Below are 24,935 nucleotides of genomic sequence, written 5' to 3' on the forward strand. Positions count from 1 at the left end.
TTATAATGAGTAAAAAAATAACAGTAATATAGTTGTGGTTTTTTGCAGGAAAATATGAGATACTGAGAAAATTGAAGGAGGGTTTTTTTGTGTTTTTTTTTTGTTTTTTTTTTTTTTTTGTTTTGTTTTCTCTTTTTTCTTTTTGGTGCAAGTTAATGTCCTCAGAAAAACCTCCTATGATAAACTTAAAAATCTAGTAAATGCCCAGCAGGGAGGAGACTTAGGCCACATGGTATGCCTTTCTTATTTATTTATTTATTTATTTATTTATTTATTTATTTATTTATTATTTATCCTATCATAACCTCTTGTGTGTGTGTGTGTGTGTGTGTGTGTGTGTGTGTGTGTGTGTGATATGTGCATACAAGGGTATGTATGTGTCACAGCACATGTGTGCAGGTCAGGGTAGAGCTTGAGAATCAGTTCTTTCCTTCCCCTGTGTAGGTTTTGGGGATTGAACTCAGGTCTTCAAGAGCTTGGAAGCAAACCCCTTTACCTACCGAGCCATCTCACATCCCCCTCTCTTCCCTTCAAAGCAAGCCAGCCAAGGGCTTACCATGTTCTTGGGCTAAAGAGGATTTCCCATGATGCCCTGTGGCAGAAGCAAACAAATGCATGACTCAAATGACATCGTTTAAGAGAAACACACAGAGGAGGACCACAGGCAGTCTGAGAGGTCCAGGTGGTTCTGTGGTGATCACTGGGGAAGAACAGAAGGTGCCACTAAATCTTGGGAAATTGAGAGGAATCGGGATGTCAAAAGCTAGGTGCTAAGAAGACAGGTCTAAATTCTCTATCCGAGGCAGTGATGGATACTGAGCGGAGAGGTACCAAAGCAGTCCGAGGCTTTACAAGAAAACTCTTACCTAATGTACATCTCCTCCCGGTTGTGATCTTTGTAGAAATTCTAGGCGAGGGGAAAAAAACAAAAAAACACGGTATTGAGTGCTTTTCTTTGCCGAGCTTTGGGGACGAGAATATGGCAATGGAGATGATGAGAGAAAGATCGCCGCTTACTGTCTGAAAACGCCAAGAAGGAGCAAGATATTCACTTTGCCAAGTGTACCCAGTAGCCTCGTTGGGAAGCTTTGCTCTGCAAGTCACTTCCCTGACTGTAAAGGGACAGATCGAATGTCTCAGCCATCGCCTATTAGGGGATGCAGCGAGCTGTTGGCCAGGCTGAGTGGTAGGCTGTCGAGACCAGGCCAGTGTACCTTTAAAGGTAGCCTGGCTTAAAAGTACACCCTCAAGAGCACATCCTAATTCTCACAGCACAGAACCTTCTGGAGCTTTATATTCCACAGCTAAGGCACTTAAGCTTGACAGTGTCTGGGACCTACTCCAGTGCCAGCTTAGATGCTACTGGTCGTTTGCTTTTGTTGTTGTTTAAATTTTGCTTTTTGTTCTTGTGTTTTGAGGTCTCAGATGCACGATCTTCCCACATTGGCCTTCTGGGATCACAGGGGTATTTCGCTAGGCCTGGTTCTTAGGAGTTGTTTGTTGTTTGCTTGTTTGCTCAAGAGTCCTTGCAAACGAATATATGACACAAGTGTGCGAACGAGTATATGACACAAGTGTCTCAGTGCCCATGGAAGCTAAGAGAGGGCATCACACCCCCTGGCTGATCACAGGCGGTTGTGAACGGCCTGACGTAGCTGTCTGGGACGGACAAGCAAGTGCTCTGAACTTTCCAAGCCATCTTTTCCCAGGTAGGGGCCGCTTAGACTGGTAGTCTCCCTGGATTCTGCTACTGGAAGTCCTAGTCTTGTGACAACTTAAAACAAATCATTGCAGATTTTGAGCTGATCTAAGAGCCACCCGTGAGATGTGAGCACACACAGGCTCCTGGGGCTTAGAGAAGGGCAGGTGACATGTTCCAGGCCTTGCAGGCAATGGGATGGCAGAGCTCATCAGAATGAGCTCTCCTGACAGCAGACCCTGAGCTCCTGGCTCACTGCTTCGGATGTCCTCGTCCCAGGCCTGTTCTAGTCTGGTTGACGAAGGTCAATTTCTTCAACCGTCTCCAACCTTCCTTAGGGAGAAACTGGAAAAGCCCTAAGCTTGGAAAAAAAAGTCCAAGCTCCGCTCTCTATGCAAATCAGGCCTGGTGGAACTATTAGCATTGGATTGCTTTCTGCTGTGGTCAGGGTTTTTCAAGTCCCTTTGGCGTCCTGAAAAAATCAATAGCAATATCTAGGCTGTTACAAAGGAGTCCACATCGATAGGAGAGGCCACACAACAGAGCCCGGGGCCCGAAACGTGTATTTCCCGAGCTCTGGGAAAGGCGGGTGGCACATGCAATGCACTAGCTATCTCCATCTTCCTTCTATGGACGCCCCAAGTCCTCAAAGGACGTCTTCGTAGCTCCCACTTCACATGTAAGGAAACTGAGGCACAGGAAGCCTCGAGACACAGAGCTGGATTTTAACCGTCTTTGGCTGAGCGCCACAATTGTTAGCCTTGCTTCTCCCCCCAAGAGCAGAAGTGAGACCCAAGCTCAGCCCGCACAGCAGGATATCGGTCCCTCTTGGTCCACGGGGACCTGGCTGTCACTCACCAGCAAATTCACGGTGCAGCTCATACGGTTGTCTTTGCTCTCATCCGTCATCACTCCCCGGTAATCCAGCAGCTTCTCCAGCAGCCCTTTGACCAAGCTCACGAAGTTCTCCACCGACTTGGCAATGGTCGGGTGTTCCGCTGCGCACTCCATGAGGCTGTGAGGAGAGAGGGTGCCGAGCTCACACGGGGGGAAACTGGTTATCAGCTGCAACACCACCCGAGCGGTCAGTGAACCCAAGCTCACTTTTCTTCACCCAAACAGTAATCTATCCGTACGGCGCAGCAAATATTCTTATACTGCTGGGATGGGGAAAATAAAAGTAAAACATATTCCCATATGGCCAGTAGTGTGTGGGTGAGGTGGGAGATACCCATGATCGTGCCTGCAGAAGTAGAACAGCAGGTAGCTGTTCTGGGTAGCAGGTAGTGAGTCTCACAACATCTAGCAATGTCATACATATACATATACACATACACATACACATACACATACATAACATACACATACACATACATATATACATATACATAACATATACATACACATATACATACACATACACATATAGATATACACACACACACACACAAACATATATATATATATATATATATATATATTCTAATTCAACAGCTCTGCTTCATGGACTCTTCTCTACAGAAGTCAAAGTATTTCTAGAACTACACCAGGGTCACAGTGAAAGAGCTAGAGTCATCAGAAGTGTCCATCAAGTGGAAAAATGTTTAAGTGAAGTGATGTATCTTCACACAACATGGTTCTATGAAGCTATTAAAAACTATTAGGAAGTGAGTCGATGACATAAAATGCCCCATAAAATACATGGTTAAATGAGAGGCGTTAAGTATCCAAACATTTTATTTTTATTTAATTGATTGTTGCAGAGCTGAGCGTGTCCTGAGTACTATTCCTAGTGTCACAGGAAGATGAACTCCTTTAGTGCTTCCTCATGGTCTGTTGGGAAGGGATCCCTGCGCTCAGGGAGACTAAGGGATGGCAAGGTCACCTGACTTGCTCAAGGTCCCACAGTTGGTAAATATCAGTAGTCTGGCTCTGCCACCTCTGTCTCCATCATCCAATGCCATCTGTGTAAAACCCAGAAAGTGTTGCAAGACATATGGTCAGGAAGGACGAACACTAGCCACCTAATTGATCCCTTTTGGTGAGGGGCCCACGTGAAGAAGAGAGATGAGATGTTCTGTTTTTCTCTTGGGACATAGGAGTGCTGACTGAAAAAAAACTATAAAATTACTATAAAAGCATTACCCATGCCATTTTAAACACTTATCAGCTGATAAATATGGTACTAGGCATACTGTGGTAAAGAGAGCCACTCTAACATGCAGAGAAACAGGCCTGTCCTTGTAAATCGGGGTGAGGGATGAGTAAGTTAAACTTGGGGTGATGAAAGGTCTCCTTAACCACATGTGTGGTGCTAGGCACTACGTTGACCCCTTGGGGGACTTTCAAAAACTAGGAATTCTTCCTCTCCATTTCTAGCAGAGGAAATTGGGGCGGAGAACGGTTAAAAGGTCAGCTGGAAGCTTAAGTGGAGACCTTGGAAGTGAAGCCAGTCACTGCTCAATCTGGGGAGAGATTTTCCTGCAGACACTGCATGCATTCTTGGGGATCTCAGGGCTCCCAAGTTATGCCTCTGGGCAGTGCAAGTTCTTCAGAGATCTCAAGAAAAAGAAGGGGGGAAAAAGAAAAGAAAAGAAAACCAAAGACTTTGGAGGGTCATTTCATTCCAGAGGCCACGTCAGGCTGCAAGGAGGTGACTTCTCAAACTGTGGCTGGCATCAGACACATCCATCTTGCCTTAAGAGTAGCATTTGTTCCTGGCTCTCAACAAGTAATGCAAATGGCTCGTGATTTACACCAGTCTGGTTCTGCTGCAGCTGTCCCTACTTCTCTGAGACAGTCACTTCCAGCCCTGTTCCTCACCCTAATAATTCAGTCGGGCTCTGTCAGGCATTTGGTGTGGGATTCCAGGCAAAGGGCCTTCCTGGGTTCGAGCCTGGCTAGAACAAGAGTTCTCAGCCCTGTGACACGCTAGAATGTTTGGGGAAACTCTTCTCATGGAGTCTGATTTGGGACTCTGGGCCCGGGTCTGAGACCCTGCTGCTGCCTGGTTCCCAATGCTGCAGGGCGCTGGACCACTCTGGAGAGACACACGAGGGTCTGAAAGATTTGTCTGGACTGCTTTGGTTGTCTTCATCCTCTCTGTGTGAGACAGGAAGTCTGCCCATACTGTCGAGGGTCGGTGAGCCAGGTAGTTAGCGATCACCTACCCATCTACCCACTCGACCAACCTGTATTGTTCTACAAACTGTGGGTTTGGAGATCGTCAAGACCAAGCTACCTGGAGGTCTTAGTTCAGCAGGGGAGTCAGAGAGATAAAAAATGAACTCAAGTGTGCAACGGTATACAGACCTACACTGAGAACTGCCTGCTTTCCTACCTCCATGCTAAGCCTGTCTCAATGTTTGTCCTGTCTGGGCCCCTGTAATTCCTTAAGGCAATCATTAGGTTGACCACCACCACCACCACCCCCCATCCATAAGTGAAATACAAAGCCTTTGGGCCTAGGTTCTGATGGCTGTCCTATCAAGGTCACACAACTCGCTCCCTTGAATCACACAGTGGAGTCCAAGTGCCAGAAGAAGGTTGTGGGAATGGTGGGCCCATGTAGATGTTGCTTTCCATGTGTGTGGAGTGTGCTGCCAAGTCCACCTTTGCAAGCCTTTGCAAAGCCTTTGCAAGCCAAGTCCTTGGGGACTAAGACAGTGGAGCCACCGAGCAATTATACACTCGGGCTCAGTATTAGGAGGCCTCTAGATGGAGGAGTCTTATTATTCCACTTAATGTGGGAGGAGAGCTCTGAGGGTAGGGGGGACTGCGGCACTCTAAGCCTGCAGTATACTGTACAAAGGCATGTGAGAACTAAGACTGCCTCATCCCATGTTTAAGCATTGCTCCCTGGCTCAAAACTGTAGCTGGCATAGGACGGGAAGCCCTGTTCCAGTCATAAAAGCACCGTCTAACTTCTAAGCAGGACCGGAAGACTGGATCTGACTAGAGAGGTTCTAACCCATCCTAGGCCCTGCATCAGGGACTAGAAGGAAGTGCCACAGGAACTGAGGGGACCCAACTGGAGAAAGACAGTAGCCTCAGGACTCCCAATGACATTACATCCCACTTGGTCGATAATAAGACTTGACGCTAATTCACCTGTACTATGTACTAGGCATCAGCAGCTATGCTAATGAAATAAAACTAAAAGAAGTGAAGAAAGAAAAGCAGCGATGGGAAGCACCCTGCAGACCGTCCCATTCAGCCCTGAAGAGCTTCCCACTCCACCATGACATAACATATAAGGGTAGACGACATATTTACCTCTAATTTCCATCTAAGGAAACTGAGGTTCAGGGAGAGCAGAAGAAAGAGTAGGGCCCAAAGCCCCTGGCTGTTTTGAGGAGGCCCGGACTCCTGCATTTGACCTAGTTCTTTTTATGTAAAAATCATTCACACCTCCACTTTAGGAGGAAAATAATGAGCTGCCTTTAATTTTCCTGATCGCTAAGGACTCCTTTGATAAAGAATCACTCAGGAAGGCTTTTGCGAACCCCGCTGGTAGTCTGAGACCTGCCACGGGGCTTCATCAGCTTACAGAAATGGAAATTGACAAAGCAAACAGGGTTCAGCTTCTGGCCAATATTCAGATTCCCCCCCTCTCAGAACTTTGAGATAAGCACCAATTTCTACCCCTGGAGAATCAGAGATCTCACCAGTGGTCCCACCAGCCCTTCCCCAATGGATCTGTTTGCAACGTGAGCGTCTAGGAAACCTGTATCCAGCTTCAGGGTATCTGGCATCAGGCAGAGCCAAGGCTAGCTCAGATGACACCACCCTTTCAGGGTCTCTGATGTTACTGCTGAGCTCTGGCCATGTTGGGCAGTACAGAGTAGGGACAGTGACAGGGGGGCCAGGGCCAAGCCTTTTGTGTGCCTCTGCTATGAAAGGGAAATTTCGGAAAGGAGTGAGGAAAATATCCAAGCATCGGAGCAACAGCAGAGCGTCAGTGAACACAGAGGACAGGAAATTGGGATGCCTGACCATTCTCCCAAGCCTCCAGAGAAGGCCTCTCAGGCAGGGCAATTAGGAGGCAACCAATGACAGTAACTGGGAGCCAGGCCGAGGGACTGAAGCATTCATTAAACATGTACCTGCTGCGTGCCAGATGCTCCTTAATTACCCCAGCTTCAAAATAACCACGGGGGCCCATTGTTCCCACTTTAGAAATGGGGATACTGAGGCTGGAGAGGTCGTGCGCCATTTGCCTAGAGTCATACAGCTGCAAAGTGGGGGGAGCCAGGATTTAGTGCAATGTCCTCCCCTCCCATAAAAGATAAGTGGATGATAAGCCCCAGAAAGGTGTTCAACATCCTCAGCCACTGTGGAAACGGAGATCAGAACATGAGATCAGGGTCTTCTGCGCACCTGCTCGCCCGGGTGGCTATAAGCACTAGGGCAGATGTTAACAGGTAACATGGGAAGAGGAGACATTGGTGCCCTCCTGCTTGGCCAATGGAGGAAAATGTGGAGCTGTACATTTGTGTGTCTGCCGTCCTCTCGAAAAGCTGACTGATAATATCACCTGGTGGCCTGACAATCCTACACTAAGGTACTATTTATTACTGTACTCCAGAGTCTATCTAAGAGCTGAGGAAGTAGACACTGCCTAAATAACCACCTGCTGGTTATTAAAAGAAAAAGAGACGAACAGTGGGTCACAAAGCGCCATAGTCCATGAAATGTCTGTAACAGACAACCCCTGAGTGAGGAAGCAGTCGTGGCTGCACGAGCCTAGGACAGGGGAGTGTACTGCTACATGTCTGCATACGTGTACAGAGCAGGTACGCCTGAGGAGTGCAGGGCTCCTTTGGTGGGGTAATGAAAACATTCTGATTTTAATTATTATGGGGTCAGTTCAATAAGCACAGTAGAGCAGTGCATGCTGGGTAGGCTAGGCAGCATAGTATGTGAATTTATCTTAACATTTGGGAGAACAAGACAAAAATGGCTTGACTTTCAGTCCATTCATGCTGAGTGCTGTTTCCCGTGCACTGTCTGCTCCAGACTTTGGGCACTGAAGTCTTGCAGGGCACACTGAAGGCCTTATGCCTCCTTCAAGGATGCTTTTCTCAGCATCCTCTGACAATATTCTTATCTCCCTGAGCTTAGGAGGTCACCCAGCGAAACATGGATCCAAGACAGCAAACCTGACCAGAGATATACACAATGTGAGGCACTCACAATCAAATCTGTCCAAGGTCGAAAAGGAAAATGGCAGTAATGGACTCCATGCTTCTGATCTAAGGAGGCGGTTTCACCCTGCTGTGTTCTTTTCTCTTTTCAGCATTGCCAACACGTTTCTTTTTATCTAGCCCACCTCATCCATCAGTAGCAAAGCACAGGTACTTTCTGAGAAATGTCAACTTCTCTCTGAGACCAGTTCGCTTCTAGTGAAAGTCTCCCAAGAGGGCCAGCAACCCCATACCCTGCTGTGAGAGCCTTCACCCTTGGCTGGCCCTTCACAGGCTTCCTGGTCCTGCACCCTGAACTTACATGGACTCCAGCAGCTGCATGTACTGCTCATCCCCCCGGCCTCCTTCCACCTCATGGTCCAGCTTCAGGATGATTTCATTTTCAAACTGGAAAAGTGGTTGAAAAATCAACAAAAATAACATTAGAGGACCACGTGCTGAGCCAGTTCATTCATTAGTGAAATCAGTGCATTGGGGAGCAACTATTTTCCTCCCATTCCCAGGGCCTGGACCTGTGGGTTGAAAGCTAAACAGGACTCAATTCATATCCAGAGGGTGGAGGGACGGAGGAGGGAGCTGGGATGAGGGTTACAAGATGGGGGCATAAGAGGGAGAGAGGAGGGAGAGTGAGTACTTCTCAGACACTGATTCATTTGAGCTTGCCCTCCAAGGTCAATCAGAGGTCTTACAGGAAGATAAAAGGGGAAGGGAATCCCAGGCACGTACAGAGGCAGGTGATAGGGCCCCTGCAATGGTGGTGCATTGTCTCAGACAGATTACTTTAGTCCTGCATTCCTTTCTCCACAGTCTGGTGATCACAGCAGACCTGATCTCAGTCCATGGGGCTCAAGCATTCTCAGAACACCTCTCTTTTGCCAAATGTGTACACCGGACCCAGGCCTAGCTTCTAACCAGTGTATTCCAACACTCATGTCCCAAGGATCATAAAGACCCAGGCTGATCCAGTGTGTCTAATCTGAGACTTTGTTGGAACCCTTAGCAACAAGTGTCGTGCTGCTCAGCCTGGGAAAGGACTGCGGCCGGCCTGAGGCTGCTAATGATGACACCAATGAATGTGTGTTTGGAATCACACTCTGTGGAGGGAAGAGGAGGGGTTGAGCATAGACCTGATGCCACTCTGTGTCCCTGGAAGCCTTTTCGTCTCCATGAGTTGATATGTATGAGTGTGTTTAAAAAGATACATGCAGGCACACACACGCAGAGTCAGTGTGTGTGTGTGTGTGTGTGTGTGTGTGTGTGTGTGTGTGTGTATGTAAGAGAGAGAGTGTGTGTGTGTGTAAATTGATGTTTTGCTATCTGCAGTAATATGTATGTATGTATACATGTATGTATGTATGTATGTATGTAAATTGGAAAATATATATGTGCTGGAAAACATAAATAAGGTATAAAGCAAATAGCAGATCTCACGTTCTCAGAGGCTAGACCAGTAACAGTAGCAGAAGTCAGAAGTCAGATTAATAATCAGAAATCAACTTTCCTTCTGTGATTTTTTTGCCCCCGAATCTGCTGCATGGAAATCAGAGAATGTTTCTTCCCTAGTGCCAATGTCAAGAAGCATTTTGCCCAGTGGAAATCATGACTTATTCAATATACTGTCTTGAGGCATCCCGCTGTGTCTCTGTACAAGACTGTGACTCAGAACACCTCGCATTGTCTTGGTACGTACTCTGAAGAACGCAACCAAGCTTGCAGTCCACCCATGTCGTTTACTGCTATGAAGGAAACTGGGCCTTGTAGAGAGGACGGGGGACATTGGCAAAGGCCTCTGAGATCTAAGGAGGCTTCCGATGCAGCCTCTTCATACTCCGCCTTCATAATATCCCATGAGGCCTGGAGGGCAGGAGTCGCCTTCAAATGCAATATTGCATGATGAGCAGCCATCCCTGGTCTGGCACAGCCTCCAGTAGCTGCCAGTTACTATTATAGATGAAGCAGGGGCCGTCTCGGGCCTCAGAGGATGCTGGCAGTCCTTTGGCAGCTTTTTTCCTATGCATACAGGATGGAGTCCGTTGAGGCAAGATCTTGAGATGACAGAAAGACCGGACAGATTCAATATGGCCCCCATTCATGTGATGCCACCGTTCCCCCTACCCAGGGTGCTTAGAGTCAACAGGAAAGACCAGAAAATTCATGTTCATCTAATGCAAGCACTAAGGAGTTTTCTGTAAACTGCCAGAGTTTGACGAAGATCTTCTGGAAGAGATAAAGGGGGCCTGGAGCCATGGGCAGGGTGGTGATAGATATAAAGGGAAGGCAGTCCCCATGGCGGGATGCTGTGAGCAAAGCTATGGAGGTAAGGACGCAGTACAGCTGGGGCAGGGACTTGGAGGGAGGGAGGGAGGGAGGGAGGGAGGGAGGGGGAGGGAGAGAGGGAGGTAGAGAGGGAGGGAGGGGAAGGGGAGGGAGGAAAGGAAGCCAGCCAGTCTCTGAATGTAGCCTTGCCTCAAGCCTTCCTATTCCCCTGGTTATAAAGGAAGGAAAGAAAGAAGGGACGGGGAGGCATGGAGGGGCTGTCTGGAGGGGGATGGGCTGCCAGTCTGCAAATGAACCATGTCCCTTATAGGATGAATTTTGCCAGTGTTTCATCTGTATTACTATTTGGGAGCTGGGGTCTGTGGTACTTAGAGATGCCCTCTATATTAAGAGCACAAAGAAATAAGCCCAGACGGAGATAATACATATAAAAACGGGCTCCGTGTCCGGGCCACTGGGTTTGAGCCTGGAATCCCCTTCAGGTTCAGGTGTTGAAGGATTGACTCCCAGTGGGTGGTGTTGTTTTGGGAGGCTGTGGAAGCTTCCAGAGGTGGGCGTAGCTGGTGGAGGCAGGTCACTGCGTGTGAGCCTCAGAGAGTTGCACAGGCCTTGGCTCCTGTCACACTCTTCTTTCTCATCTACCGTGATATAAACAACCTCTGGCAAACACCAGCCACCTTTAACTGAGCTGCCGCGCTTGACCTCCTATGATGGACAGAAACCTTCTAAAACCATAAGCCGGAATAAATCCTCCCAATCTATCAGGTACTTTTGCCTGTGGTGGTGCAACGATAGCAAAGAAATAGGCGTTGGATCCTTCCTCCATTCCCCTGACATACCAGTGAAGAACTAGAAGGTCTTCCTAAGCCTCAGTTGACATGGGCTGGCAAAGCTTCTCTGCAATGGGCCAGCAGATAAAGTGAGCCCCCACGGGCTGGACGGTCTATGTCACAACTGCTCGGCAGCCACCAGAAAGCTCTATTTACAAAACAGGTGTCAAGGCGGACGTAGTTTGTCAATCCCTTGTCAACGCAAACAGCGTCATGGCAGCACCCATGGCATCGCACTGCCGTAAGGGGTATAGGAGGTTTATACGTGAAGTACTACAGCCACATGTAAGTTCACATGCACTGAGCAGCTCCCTGCCCCCCATTGCTGTCAGTAATGCTGCTGCATTTGTTGCTGAATGCTACTGGAAAGCGGCTCTGGGTGGCGAGAAACCCAGCATCCTGCTGTTGTTGTGGTCTGAGTGGTTCTCTGGGAAATGCTGGCACCGTTCCTCCTGGTGAGATGAACTGCTCTTTGGAGCGGAGCAGTGAATGGGGTAAATAAGCACTTGTCTCGGGGTCACAAAAGAGCCTGTCGGGAGGCAAATTGCAGGGTACCAGGGAGGGGGCAGAACCAGAGATGGCACACAGCTCCTGAGTTTTCCGGGATGAGTAGGAGAGTGAAGCTCTCTGATAGGCACATCCCGTGCCGTGCTCAGGGTTGCCTGTGCCCACAGGCTTCGGTTTGCTCGAGTCATGCTTTGATGGTCAAGCTTTCCTTGGCCACAAGGCTATGTGTAGGTTAGGTAATCTTACTGTTTTCACTCTCTTTTGTCCATTAAATTCAGGTTTGAAGAAGTACCTACTTGGACGTCTAAGAAGTTACCGGGAAATCATGTGTTACGAGGCCAAGCCTAGTGCTTGGGGTAGAGTGGGTTCTCAGTCAGTGTTCACAGTGACTACTGTGAACATTGTCCTGTCCCTGTCCTCACCACTGACATCATAATCTTGCGTAACCCTTACTTACAGCAGCCGTGGGAGTTGGACGGTGTCCCCGCTTTATAAATGAGGACACTGAAGCAGAAGACCTTTGTCTTAGGTTGCAAAGTCTGGTTGGACTTGAGGTAGGTTATCTGGGACTACAACCCTTCCCACACATACACTGCCATGTCACCATGACAGGTCTCGCCATGAACACCGTCATTGTGCTGCGCTTAGACTGGAGTCTGTCTCCTCCTATTTAGCTCCATCTTCAGCCCCAACCTCACCTCTATCTCCCTTTGTCATTTGCTCACCCTGTCTCTGTCGGGGGTGTATTCATTAGGGGGAGAAGTTATTTTGGCAGAAGTTAGATTTTTACAGGGCCTCGTCTGAATCACAAGAGCTAATTCAAGCCAAGGGTGTGAACCCCAAACTCCCAGAAGGGAAGTTTCCTTTCTATCTTGCCAGCGTCTCTTCCACACTTCTGCTGCCTCTCCGAGCAGCTGAATAGCATCCCAACTCTTTATTATCTTGTTCAATAGAATGTTGTCTGACAGGAGCTCTGCCCTGCCAAAGCTGAAATACAGGAACCAAGAGAGCTTCCTCATACTTTGGTGCTGACTTTAATGGGGACAGTGTATGACACACCTGGGTGACAGAGGGATAACAGGGACAAAGCTGTCCATCCACCTTTGGACTCCTTGGTTAACAAAATGCTCGTTGGCGGGTAGAGGCAGGATTGACTCAAATTGGAGGTGATGATGTCATGTGACAAGAGAGGCCTGTGGGAACCAGTGTAGCCTTTTCTTGATCTGGTCTCTAACTGACGCCATGCACTCCCTCAAGAGCTCCAATTTGCGATGGTATAATATTCATACTACCAATGAGGAGACAGAACTGGAGAGACCCAAACTCACCCAGTTTACACACAATAGAAGTCTTAGGCTGCAGAGCACAGAGGTGTTTGCAACACATGTGTGTGTTGATCTCTCTCATTCCTGGTCCAGACCATTAGAATCACCACATCTACTCTGTGCCAAGATTCAGTCTTAGTAGAACTTGCTGAACTTACCTCTTGATCTGCTAATTAACTCAGCAATGATTGGGCTCCTATTGTGTACAAGCACAGTGCTAGATACTGTGACTAAAGGCTACCTTACATGGACATTCCACAATTTCTATCCTGTGCTCTCAGGCCCTAAAACAGCCTTTCAGAAAGTCTGGGTTTCCTTCATCCACAGAGAAGTAGCCTGAAAGCAGCTAGTCTTCCTACCACAGGGGATCACTTAAGCAATGATTGGTGTTCTCCAACTTCTAAAGCTGTCTCCTTGGAGTCTCCTTGCTCTCTCTTGCCTTTGACTACATTGCCAAGACAAGATTATTTTTAAAAATTCCCTGGAATTCCCTTTTCAATGCTGAGTATTTTTTTTCTTTCATGAAATGTGGTTGGATGAGGACTTGATGGATGGAGAGGGCTTGACATCCAAGTTTACTGTTCAGTGCTTACAGATTGCTGGGAGTTTTGGACTAAGGGACCAGCTCTGGCCTACAGGCAGGCCTGGCATAGTGTAGTGACAGCCTTACAAACAAGTCACCCCACTGGATGAATGCTATGGTTGCACATTTTCCTCCTACAGGAGAATGACAGCCATGGTATGGCCAATTCTAGGTTGCTCTTTTTAACATGTCCTCTTCAACAAAAGACTCATTGCATATTCAGGCTGGGGGTAGGGCACCACATCCTAAACAGTGGCAGAGTTCTGAAATGGTCTGGGAGGGAAGATTGCCCTCATGAAGAGGACACCAATTGTATTTGTCGTTTGACAGCAGCATTTAGGATTTGGGCTAAAGGGGGAAATAGGACAATCTGGCCTTGAGTTGAACAAGGAGTTGGGTATATATAGAGAGACTTCTCCTGGGGTTTCCTTTCCTCCATCTCCTATCCCCCAGCAGACTGAGCTGCTTAGAGTCTAACACCTTCCTTACTCATGTCCAGCTGATTATAATACCCTTGAGTCAATCTTGGTCTCTGGAGATGAACCAGGAGATAGCATAGCCTTTCCCACAGCCTGAGGCCTGAGCTATCTAGGATTTCTCCAGGCAATTGAGCAACAAAGAACCCAAAGAAGGGCTGGGCAATTAGTTCTAGGCCAGAAAACCTGATATGAACTGAGAGCAAAGGCCCAGTCTCGTTCCCTCAGCTCTCTTAGCTCCTCTGGGAAATCCCGGTTCTCTAATAGGGATACAAGGTCTTCTCCTCTCAGATTGTTTGGGAATAATGTACTCAGACTGGTTTGCTCAAGAGATCACTGGCATTCTAGACTCCAAACTGGCTCTGATATCATGGCTGTATGAGACTCAGTGGGGGCCTTGCCTGCCTCCTTTGAAGAGAACAGTTTCCACCCTCACTTGCTCTTAGCCCAAAGACTCAGCCTGGGCCAACTCCTTTCCCAGCTGAGCCCCCATGAAACATTCTAGATAGTTTTCACAAGGGCACCTGCCCCATTAGGCAGCCTGATTGTCCTGTCTCTTTTGATAAGGGAGCGGGGAAAAGAAGCAATTGGAAGACGTGCTTAAAATGAGGTCTCAATCAGACAGTCACTAGATTGATTAGTACACTGCCGGTCACTGGATGCAAGAGTGTTGCTTTCGCATGCCTGTGTTCATGACCTCTTCTAAGGTGTCAGCTGACGGGAAGTGCTGCTCTGAAGGGTGGCAGGATGGCTCTTCGCCTAATGCCTTGTGACTTCAGGGCCCTCATGCTTCATTTTCCCTTAGATGGCAGTTCATCCTAAATTGTCTCCAGATACTCATTCTGGGCAAATATCACTTCCAGGTTGCTCCTGACCAAGGGATCCAGTAGGGTTCCCTTCTCCATCTGCACTCCTCTGTCTCATTTCTTCTCAAGCTAACTGCAAAGGGGGTCTTTCTGGGAACTGGGAGCTACCAGTATTCCCAGGGGAAAGGGGGGCATGTAAAGTGTCTGTTTATAAAGGTACCATCATAACAACAAACTAGGCCCCTATTCCTTATATAAGTGCTGTTTTCAAACTTGGATTTGAAAGAATGATGGATACGATACATATAAGTCTTAAAGAGTAAACTTGAGAAATCAAATAGGTGTTTGGTCATGCAATATGTCAGTCAGCTCGTGGTTAGTGTACACCAGGAATCTCCAAGAAGGGTTGCAATGAACAGTGGTGGCCCAAGGTGTTTCACTGGAAACACTCTTCCTTGGAGGATATTGTCGGATTGGTAGCACTGCCTAGAAAGCTTTCATTTTTTTCAGCAGGTGTTTACTAGAAAATACAGTGGTCAGAGCGTGGGTTTTGGGATAATGTTAACCTGTGTATTGTAAGCTCTGCCTTGCCACAGTCTATATGTGTGCGTTTTGGGGCATTAAACATAGGGAATAGCTTAACACCTGGGACTCCACTTAGTTTGGACTATAGGCATATACCTAAGATCCCCAGTTTGCATGTACTATTTGCACTCACACACACACACACACACACACACACACACACACACACACACACACACACACACAATCTAAGATTCCTACCTGCACCAAGGCACACATAGAGCCAACTCTGAAAAGTGTAGTGCTTGTGTGCCCCTAACAACCATCAAAGACTCCCCTTTTGTAGATAGCTTCTATTCAAATATTTTCTCAGCAGCCATGTCTTAGTATAGATGGTAAGGGCTTCATCCACAGGCTACAATGGTTTGGGCTGCATATACAGTAAGACAAACTGTTCTACAAGTGATCTGTTTGGGAAAAAATTCCTATTTATCATCTTACATCTATGCATAATGAGACATGAATATGATTAAAATCATATGCTTCATGAGAAGTAGAAAAAGATAACTATAAGCTGTCCATCAAAGCAGGTAAGCACCTGAATTATAAACCTTAGTAATCAGTTCCTCCTTTCTATGAGGGGGAGCCTCAAATATAAGCTATACCCTGGTACTCTTTCACTCCTGTGGCCTGCTAGCACTCTTGACAGTGTGTCTGACCTGTATTATCTATTTGCTTTGGAATTGTATCTCTGCTCCTTGGTCATGTCTGTGTGCCTTTACAAAGAACACATGTCTGTGTTCTTTGATTAAAACACCAAGGACCTGTATGCATCTGATTAAGACACCAACTGCCAGTAAAATTTTTACTTCTCGAATTTCTGCAAGTTGGTTGTTGGTGTCACCAATCTCAAAGATAATAAGAGAGACCACCTGAACTAAAACTAAGGAATGTTCACAGCACGTTTGACAGACTGTGAACACCAGCTCATGTCTGCCATGGTCATCCAGGCCATTCTGATTAGGTGGTGTTGAGAATGAGACCGATAGTCATACAGAAATGACGACAGTCAGGGCAGGATGGCCAATGCCCACAAACACAAGATGACAAGCAGGAAGCAACGACCTCTTAAAGGACCCAGCGCTTGGGATGTACCTTACAGGACCAGTTTCGAATGATAGAGAAGGAACAGGCAGGAGAAATATAAAGAACACTCTGTGGGAGAAAATCATTCAGGGATGGCTTGAGAGTGGGTAAAGTGGAGAAGAGAATTGAGGGAATGATTGACAAGCTCAATAGCCATTCAGGGTGGAGGTGGACATGGGGAGGGTGGACCTGAAATAGCAACTGCTAGGCATGACCTCTGGTAGGCAAGAACCTGAGAATCAATGAGCCAGGGAAGAGTCACAGAACTATGGCTCATCTAAGGACCCTGAAGAAGGGGAGCTTAGAATTGGTCTCTTGCAGAAGTCTTCCAAGGAAGATTATCCTCCATTTGCTGTCCACTTTCGAGTTGAGCCTGAATGCGATGCTTGGCTAATAGAACTTTTTGTTCCCCCCTCTAGATAATGCAGATGTTCAAAGTCGTTCAGGAAGATGAAATGCTAGACGATGTTGGAAGCAAGCATGAGATGGCAGGGGCAGCCATTGGGTCTGGAAGTAAGATTCTCAGAGCTTGAGAATGGGCTGGGATAAGAGCAGGGCAAGAAAGGGCATTTTCATATTGGCCCCAGGCAGGAACTGTGATAGAATACTGACCAAATGTGATCTGCCAGCTCATTCCCGGCACACGAATAATGTCCCCATCCTGCGGGAGCCTCTCAGTGGAGCACAGGCAGATGGGACGGGGGTATCATTACGGGAGAAATGGCCTGAGGGGTAGGAATGCTGGCATGAATTTCCGCAGTCATTCATTTACCTTTTTGAAAGCCCCAGTCCTTTGATATTCGCACAGCATCATGTCGAAGAAGATGGGGATGGTGGCCTTCCTGAGCTCAGCCTCTGGGATAAGTGTCATCTCTAATATAGGTCCCACCATGCCTGGGATGAAGCAGATTTTGTTCTGGCCTGCAAAAAGAAGAAGGACAAAGGGCACATGAAACAGTACCGGGATGGTCCTGCTCTTGAAAGTTGAAAGGAGAAGGGTCGTCAACATGGTAGTTAACTTTTTGATAGTTGTTTACTGGGAGCCAGGAAGCTTTGAGCATTCCATACAGGTGAGCTTGCTCATGGATGAATATGCGCTATCCCGAGCAAGCCCCATTTATGAAGGTGGATGGCACACAGAAGTGACGGTGACAGTGTGCGGTAAGCACTTCAGTGTTGGTGAGGGCTTCTACCTGCATCGCGCCTCTGCAAGACACGGCCCTGGTTGAAAAGAAATGATGGTGGTGGGTGTGCAGGCACGCTTGGAGTTAAATCTGCATTGTGAGCCATGCTCCCCGGATCTGGATAAAATGTGTCTTACAATGGCTCTCTGAAACAAGAAAAGCAAATCTCTCTGCTAAGAAGCTGTAGAATAGCTTGGTTAGCGGTAGTGGGATTTAATGCAGCACTTTAAGGCAGATGGAGCTCAGCTCCCGAAGCCTCTGCCTCATTACAGGGCATCCCCTTCTGTTGGCAGTTCAGCTGCACTAGCTTGATTCCAGTGCCACGGGCTTGATTCCAGTGCCACGGGCTTGCCGGGCTTCTGTTGCTCCAAAGCTGGACTTGAGGATGTTTTCCCTGCCTGCTTCATCACCTGAACCCTCGTCCCCATGCGGCTCCCATCTTAGCTCAGACACAGGAAGGTGGGTGTCCTTCTGCATCTAACCCTCGACCCCAGCTAAACAGGTACCTACTCTGCTCCACACACATTTTGAAGTGTCTTTGCTTGTGGACTCCTTTGATTGACACCTCCTGAGTTCCACACAGGCAGAAGCCTGCGCCTGTCCTCGCCATTTTGCTAACACCGAGCAGTGGACAGATTAGAAGCCCAGCCGGCGTCCGTTTAATGAGGAAAGTGCTTAACCTGGCTCTCTCGGTCACCGGTTATTTGACATGGTGTCTCACAAAAGGCTGAGCAAACCCAGCTCTTGAGAAGACACGTAAAATTATGCCTTTGTGCACTTGACACAGAATCAAAGCAGTATCAGCCCCCCATAGAAAAGACAAAGCACCCAAGGGCACCCGATTCTGAATCGTGAAGTTGTAAATGGAAACTTATCAAATAGATATGCAATGGTGAGCAAGGTTATCTCACTTTTGGGGCGCTCAACCCCCTCTCCTACAACTTAAGGTAACAATAGTATTTGTGCCAGAGGGCCATTTTTTTTTTTTAAGAAGAAATCAACCATGGGCTGGGAAGATGGCCCAGTGGGTAAAGGATTTACTGCAGAAGCATAAGACCCTGAGTTTGAATCCACAGAACCCATGAACATGTACCACAAGTGTATGTAATCTCAGTGATCCTATGGGAGGAGAATCTCAGGTGACAGCAGTTAGCTTGGTGTAAGCGACTGGGAAAATGACAAAGAGTTCAAGCAAGGTAGAGAGCAGGGACCAACATCCAAGGTAGTTCCCAGGCTTCCACATAGGTGCCATGTGCCATGTGTGGAGTATTTAATATTCCTCTCTCTCTCTCTCTCTCTCTCTCTCTCTCTCTCTCTCTCTCTCTCTCTCTCTCTCTTCCCTAAAAGAGCCATTATTTAGTGAGCTGTCAGGTCACTGAACTGAATGGCCTGCGACATAGGTCACAGAGCATTAACTATGGCCACCATGCTGTTTTCTCAAAATGAACCACAGAAAACAGCCTGTTGAGCAGAGCATGGGCATCAATCAGATGTCACAGAGGCGAAGAAGAGAGGAAAACACCTAGGATTTGCAGAGTCCCCGTGGAGTTAGGGCCAAATTCCAGCACTGCCACCCTTGAAGCTGACACCATGAATGTGTCATCAGTAGTGGCCCCTCTTTTCCCTTGAACTCTACAACTCAGGAGCCCATCTGGTTTCCTCCATTGTTAGGCTAGACATGGGGCAGAGGTCTTCCATGGTCACAGAAACCCAAGCGGCACAGTGTGCAGCCAGGCGCAGTGCCCTTCAGTCAAAGCAGAAAACAAAGCTGAGAGGAAAGGCCATCATGAGACTCAATGTCAGAGGATTTCCTCCAAACCCAGGGCCGAAGGAAAGCCTGCAGTTAGGAAAAGTAAACGAGGAAGTCAGGTAGAGCTGCACAGCATAGAAATGCTTTGCTGAGTGATCAGCCCCCATCACAGAAGGCATTTGGAATAGACTTGATCCTCAGTTTCCCATGTTGTCCCAGGCAGACAAAAGGAACCTGCTTTTACACAGCCCACCCTGGTCTCTAGGACTTGCTAATCTAGGTTCCTGACTTTGTCCTTCAAGATCTCTTTCAAACAACAGGAGGGCTTTTAAATTCAAACTTGAGTGCAGTAATAGGCAGAAGGTAAATTAGAACTGTCAGAGAAGCCACCTCCGTGAACGCTGATGTTGCTTATGCAACAAAGGCCCCGTAGAAAGACCAGTGGGCCCCAGCGCAGTGGGGATATATTTAAAATGTTTTAAAATAAAGGATGAGCATGCTGTGGGCTAGGGATTTTTAGATACTTTTGACCTGCTTTCTCTGTAGTCTGTCGAGATATTTGGGAGACTAGAAAAGGAGAGAGAGAGAGAGAGAGAGAGAGAGAGAGAGAGAGAGAGAGAGGCTGATCTTTAAATATGCATTGATTGCAATGGTGCTTACACTGTTCCTAAAAGAAAGTTTTATTCCTTTATTAATGAAAAACTTAGCACATTGGGATTTTTGTTTAAACAACCACATGAGCGCATGGATGCGTATATCTCTATATACACAGGCACACAAACTCATAGGGAGAACACATTTGTAGTTAATTGAATAGAAACTCATTCTGAAAAAAAAAAACAAAGGAAAACAAAAAAAAAACCAAAATAACAAAAAAACAAGCAAACATGAATTCTAGTTCGAGAAACACACCGGCCGCTTGCTGTATGGTGGTAGGAAAATGAGGACAGGTATTGGTTTTGTTTTATGTAATAGATGCCGGATATCACCGGTAGAGACAGTTTTGGAAAGGTGTTTTAAAATATCAGCTAGCTAGTTAACTCGGGGGTGGAGGGGGTTTCCTGTTGGTAATGAGAGTTCAGGAATAGCCTAGGCATGTGAATGCAAAGGGGCCCTGTGTGTTCCTATCTACGCTGCCCATCTGTCCAGGGCACTGCTCACCACTCAACTGCACCCGGAGGACCTGCGGTCACTGGGAGAATAAGCAAGGGAAGGATGACAGGAAATCTGTGGGGATCTGTCTGAGGAGGAAGCTAGACAGGTTGCTGATCCCATGAGGCTGCTGCAGAACAGAAGTGGGCGGGACTGTGTGTTTCCCTACATGCTGTCACAGACCCCGGCATGTACAGCAACAACAAGGGCAGGTTATGACTTTCTGGATGTCAGAGTCTGCCAGACCTCCTGGGGACTTAGCAGCAAAGGAAGCATCACTCTGTTCAAAGGGGGAATTGTGAGTGTAGCTATCTATCCTTCCAACTTCAGCTTGGAAAAGCATCCCGCAGCGTTGGGAGACGTCTGGTCCCGCTTCCCTCAGGCCTATGGAGACTCTGAGGCTGACACCCTTGGTCAGGTCTGAGTACTCTACTCCATGGCTTTGTGGTACTGAGCACATCACTCAACCTCCCTGGACCTGCAGAATCCCACTGTACGTGGTAGAAGGTTGAAGGGGTGAATAGAAACATGGAGATGTGGGGCTTTTCTATGTCTGGCGCCTGAGGGAACTCAGCAGCATCGATGCTAATTAAAGATGGTGTGTGGAGAGGGCTCAGCACGATACTGGGTTCTAGGAAGAGCAGAATGAAAAACTGTAGGTTGATGTCATTATGCGGTGAAGGCAGGTACAGGATAGAACGAGGTTTGTCACTGGACAAGAAGGACAGGTGGGCGGGAGAAAAGTTTTAGAGATGAGAGACTTGAGCGAGGGGAGAGCTGCAGGGAAGCAACATGGAGCACATGCATCTTTACATAGATAAAGGTTGTTATGAATATTCTTAAGGGATGGATGTGTACAGGATTTTGTGTGTCTAGATGAGCAAACTATATCTTATCTAGGTGGGCGGTTTATATCCTTATCAATTGGTTGTAAGTTAGTTGTGTGGATGTATTGGACATTGAGCATTTAACACATAAATCTGGTTGCCGGGTTACAGTCTGTTGAGTTATGTTTTTCCTAGACTGTTGGGAGTGTGAACAGACTTCCTGACAGGAAGCTGTGCCAGGCTATAGAATGCTTGGGGCTAGAGTGGTGTGGGGCCACACTAGCACGGTCTGAGGAACGCATGGGTGTATCCGGCGTGGTAACAACTTACTGAGGGGACGGTGTGTGAAAGCGGCTGACAGAGAAACAGCACAAGCCCGCAGATCCACAAGGAGTGGGAACTCACAGGAACTGGTAGTGCAATTTATTAATTATACCACAACAAAAACCCAACACTCTACTATGTGAAAGCCACTGAGTCTTTTCATGGAAACTTCCAGACTACTTGGCTTTTTGTTTTAAACTTTACTTTACTTTTATTGCAAAGAATTAACCAGGGAGAGGATTGGAGTGAATTTTCCTCTAAGGCTATCACGCTCACAGTCCTCCATACTGTTCTTAAGCCCACCGAATGCTGTCTAGCCCCCCTACAGAGATGTGTGCAAGGCATCACTCTCTATAGGCCATCAGACTGGAGGCCCCTTCATGTTCTATCCACCCCTAGCGCCTGCCTTCCCTCCATAGCCTGTCTCTGCCTCTCAGTGGACGCTGCCTTTTCTCCCTTGGTCTTTCACATGTGTGTCAGCCTCACTCCCACTCTGAGCCTCATCTCCCATGTGCCCTGACAGTAAACTCTTAGGCGTTCTTCAGAGCCCTAAGGTCCAATCTAGATGCTGTGAGCCACGTGTCTTTTGAACACTTGAGGTACGGCTATCCAGAGGTCAGTGTACTCTAAGCATATAAAAGTCTACACAAGAATACATTTTTTAATCTTAATTATGTTTTATGTTGATCGTCTATTAAAGTCATGAAACTTTAAGTTAAATAGAGAGCATCCCTAGTTTACAAGAGATTAAGTTTAGGATATTCGACTTTACACTGGTACATAAAAATTATCTTGAGTTTTATTTTTATTTATCTTTTTCTTTTTAGTGCTAGAATCGAACCTGAGGCCTTGTAGATGTCAGGCAAGCATTCTAGCACTGAGCTCCAATTCCAGGTCTATATTTTGAATTCTGAATTTGGATCCTTCTTTTTCTGCAGACCAGTCCTCTCTCTTGATGTCAGACTGACACAGAGCTGCATCTCCCAGCAGCATCACCACTTTGAGAAAAAGCAGCCAACACTCCAGTGTGGGGGGCTTTTAAGCTGGGGCAGGGGGGTTGCAATGTATTTTTTACTTACAGTGTACTCAACTTATGATGGATTTATTGGTATATAACCCCATTATAATGTACATCTGTGCAGTTAAAACTAATTAATTGCTCATTTCAATTCTCTCCCTTTCTTCGTCTTTTAGAACAGGATCTCCTATAGCCCAGGCTGGCCATGAACTCCCTATGTAGTTGAAGATTCCCAATCCTCCTGTATCCACCTCCTAAGGACTGGTACCACTGGTATACACAAGTACCACATGGCCAGGCCTTTTAAACAATCTCATATGTAGATACTACAGAGGTTAAAACAAGATACTTGGCCCACATTCTACTTCAATAGGACCAGTTTGTAGAAGGAAGAACTTTGGCTCTTTTGTTGGGTGGACCATGGCATGCTCACTCTGCAGGGTCCTTATAGGCTCTCTGTGTGCCTCAAGTTTCTACCCTACAGTTATTTCACCTTTACAGACATTAAGTAGAGGGTGACCATCAAGCAACCAATGGAAAACTTCAAATGGGTGAATCAATGGGGCCAGGCTTCTGTCGCTGGCCCATTTTCAGTTTTAACCTCAGTCACATGACCTTTAGAAGGCGCTTATAGTGGATTCCAGCTCTTGTTGTCCTAAGTCACCACCAACTGATAACTTCAAACACTTAATTATATCACACTCCTGGAGATCAGAAGTCTGAAATGGGTTTCACTGTACTAAAAGATCAATGTATGAACACACACGAATGAGCTCAGAAGTCCAAGGAAGAATCTATTCCCTTCCCCATCAAGCCCTTGCAGCCTCCTTCCATTCCTTGGTTAATGGCCTCCCACCTTCATCCTTATAATGGCCACAGAACTTCCTCAAATATCTGGTTCTCACTCTCCTGCCTCTCTCTTCACGTATGAGGACTTCGTGATTATATTGGGCCCATCTGGATGACCCAAGGTACCCTTACCATAAGAACCCTTAATTTGCTCATATGCCCACCCTTTGCCATTCAGGATATCACGGTCCACGTCTTCTGTTATTCTGCCCAGAACAGTGCTCAACATTTTCTATTACATGGATGGGTGTGCTCTCTAGCACCATATTGCAATTTCTTCTGGGAAGAAGAAATTCCCAGCCTGTGTAAGAAGGGTGTTTGCTTGGGCTACTTTCCTGAAACACTCGCCTTGCTGCATTCTTGCTCCGATCTTGATGTGGACCACACACTCTTGGATGTGTTTTAAGAGCCATTTCTTGGGCTGGAGAGATGGCTCAGTGGTTAAGAGCACTGACTGCTCTTCCAGAGGTCCTGAGTTCAATTCCCAGCAACCACATGATGGCTCACAACCATCTGTAATGGGATCTGATGCCCTCTTCCGGTGTGTCTGAAGACAGCTACAGTGTACTCATATACATAACATAAATAAGTAAAATCTTTTTTGTCGTTGTTAAAAAAAGAGCCATTTCTTCTATGATTTCTGTACTATATCATCTCACTTTAAAAAGCAATATTCCAAATGTCCCCATATAGATAGTGGTTTTTCCCTAGAGGATATAAATTGTGGCTTATTTCCCTTCAACCTTTCCATTATTTTCTGAGCTTGCTGGAAGTGCTCATCCCCCATATGTGGCCAAGATGCTACTGTCTTTCCTTCCCATGATGACTGTTTACACATGATCTGGACCTTAAATGAAGGGAACATGGAAGGGTTAAATATAGAGTCATTTATAAAATGAGCATTACCTCATACCAAGCAGAAAGCCAGTGTTAGAATGCTACACCATTGGCGTCGGTCCAGGACTCCAAAACACAGAATGCAGGAGCCCTTAAATGGCTGGGCTCCTAACACTATGTAGGCTTCCTCACCAAGATCTCCCACCGCATGCCTCCTCTCCCTGACCAGCATAGATGCAAGCGAGCGCTGACGCACACAAGCCTAGACTCTTCCCAGAAGAATGAACGTTAAATAACCTTCGAGCCTGAGATGAGCTTCACAATTAGTTCTCTATAATCACATGGCTGCTGCGGATTTTCCTAATGAGAAGAAGATACTGATGCTGAGTCTCCTGATTGCTGCTGGCATTAAAGCACAATTTCAAATACTAACATGCATGATGATTTACTCATTATCTGTAGTCTCGGAAAAACATAGTTAGTTGGCTATTTCACATCATTTGAAAGCATAACTCTTTGGGAAAAAAATTACTCATAAGAAGATCAGATTTGGGGGTCTAAAGACAAATTCTTCTAACTGCAGCCTGAGGAAGCATTTGTTGTTGGCCCTGGGT

General features: G+C 46.9%; 1 protein-coding gene across 1 annotated transcript in view; it reads right to left on the minus strand.

Moving 5' to 3' along the window:
* Dock2 (dedicator of cytokinesis 2) overlaps positions 1-24,935 on the minus strand; it is a 417,576-nt gene that overhangs the window by 38,098 nt on the left and 354,543 nt on the right. Inside the window, exons 33-36 of the mRNA NM_001419946.1 lie at positions 17,153-17,301; positions 8,207-8,292; positions 2,558-2,714; positions 867-907 (exon numbers count right to left, since the gene is read on the minus strand). Coding sequence (NP_001406875.1) covers positions 867-907; positions 2,558-2,714; positions 8,207-8,292; positions 17,153-17,301 — 433 coding nt within the window. The remainder of the gene's footprint in view (positions 1-866; positions 908-2,557; positions 2,715-8,206; positions 8,293-17,152; positions 17,302-24,935) is intronic.

The sequence above is a fragment of the Rattus norvegicus genome, chromosome 10 (genome assembly GCF_036323735.1).
Source record: "Rattus norvegicus strain BN/NHsdMcwi chromosome 10, GRCr8, whole genome shotgun sequence".
Taxonomy (NCBI): Eukaryota; Metazoa; Chordata; class Mammalia; order Rodentia; family Muridae; genus Rattus; species Rattus norvegicus.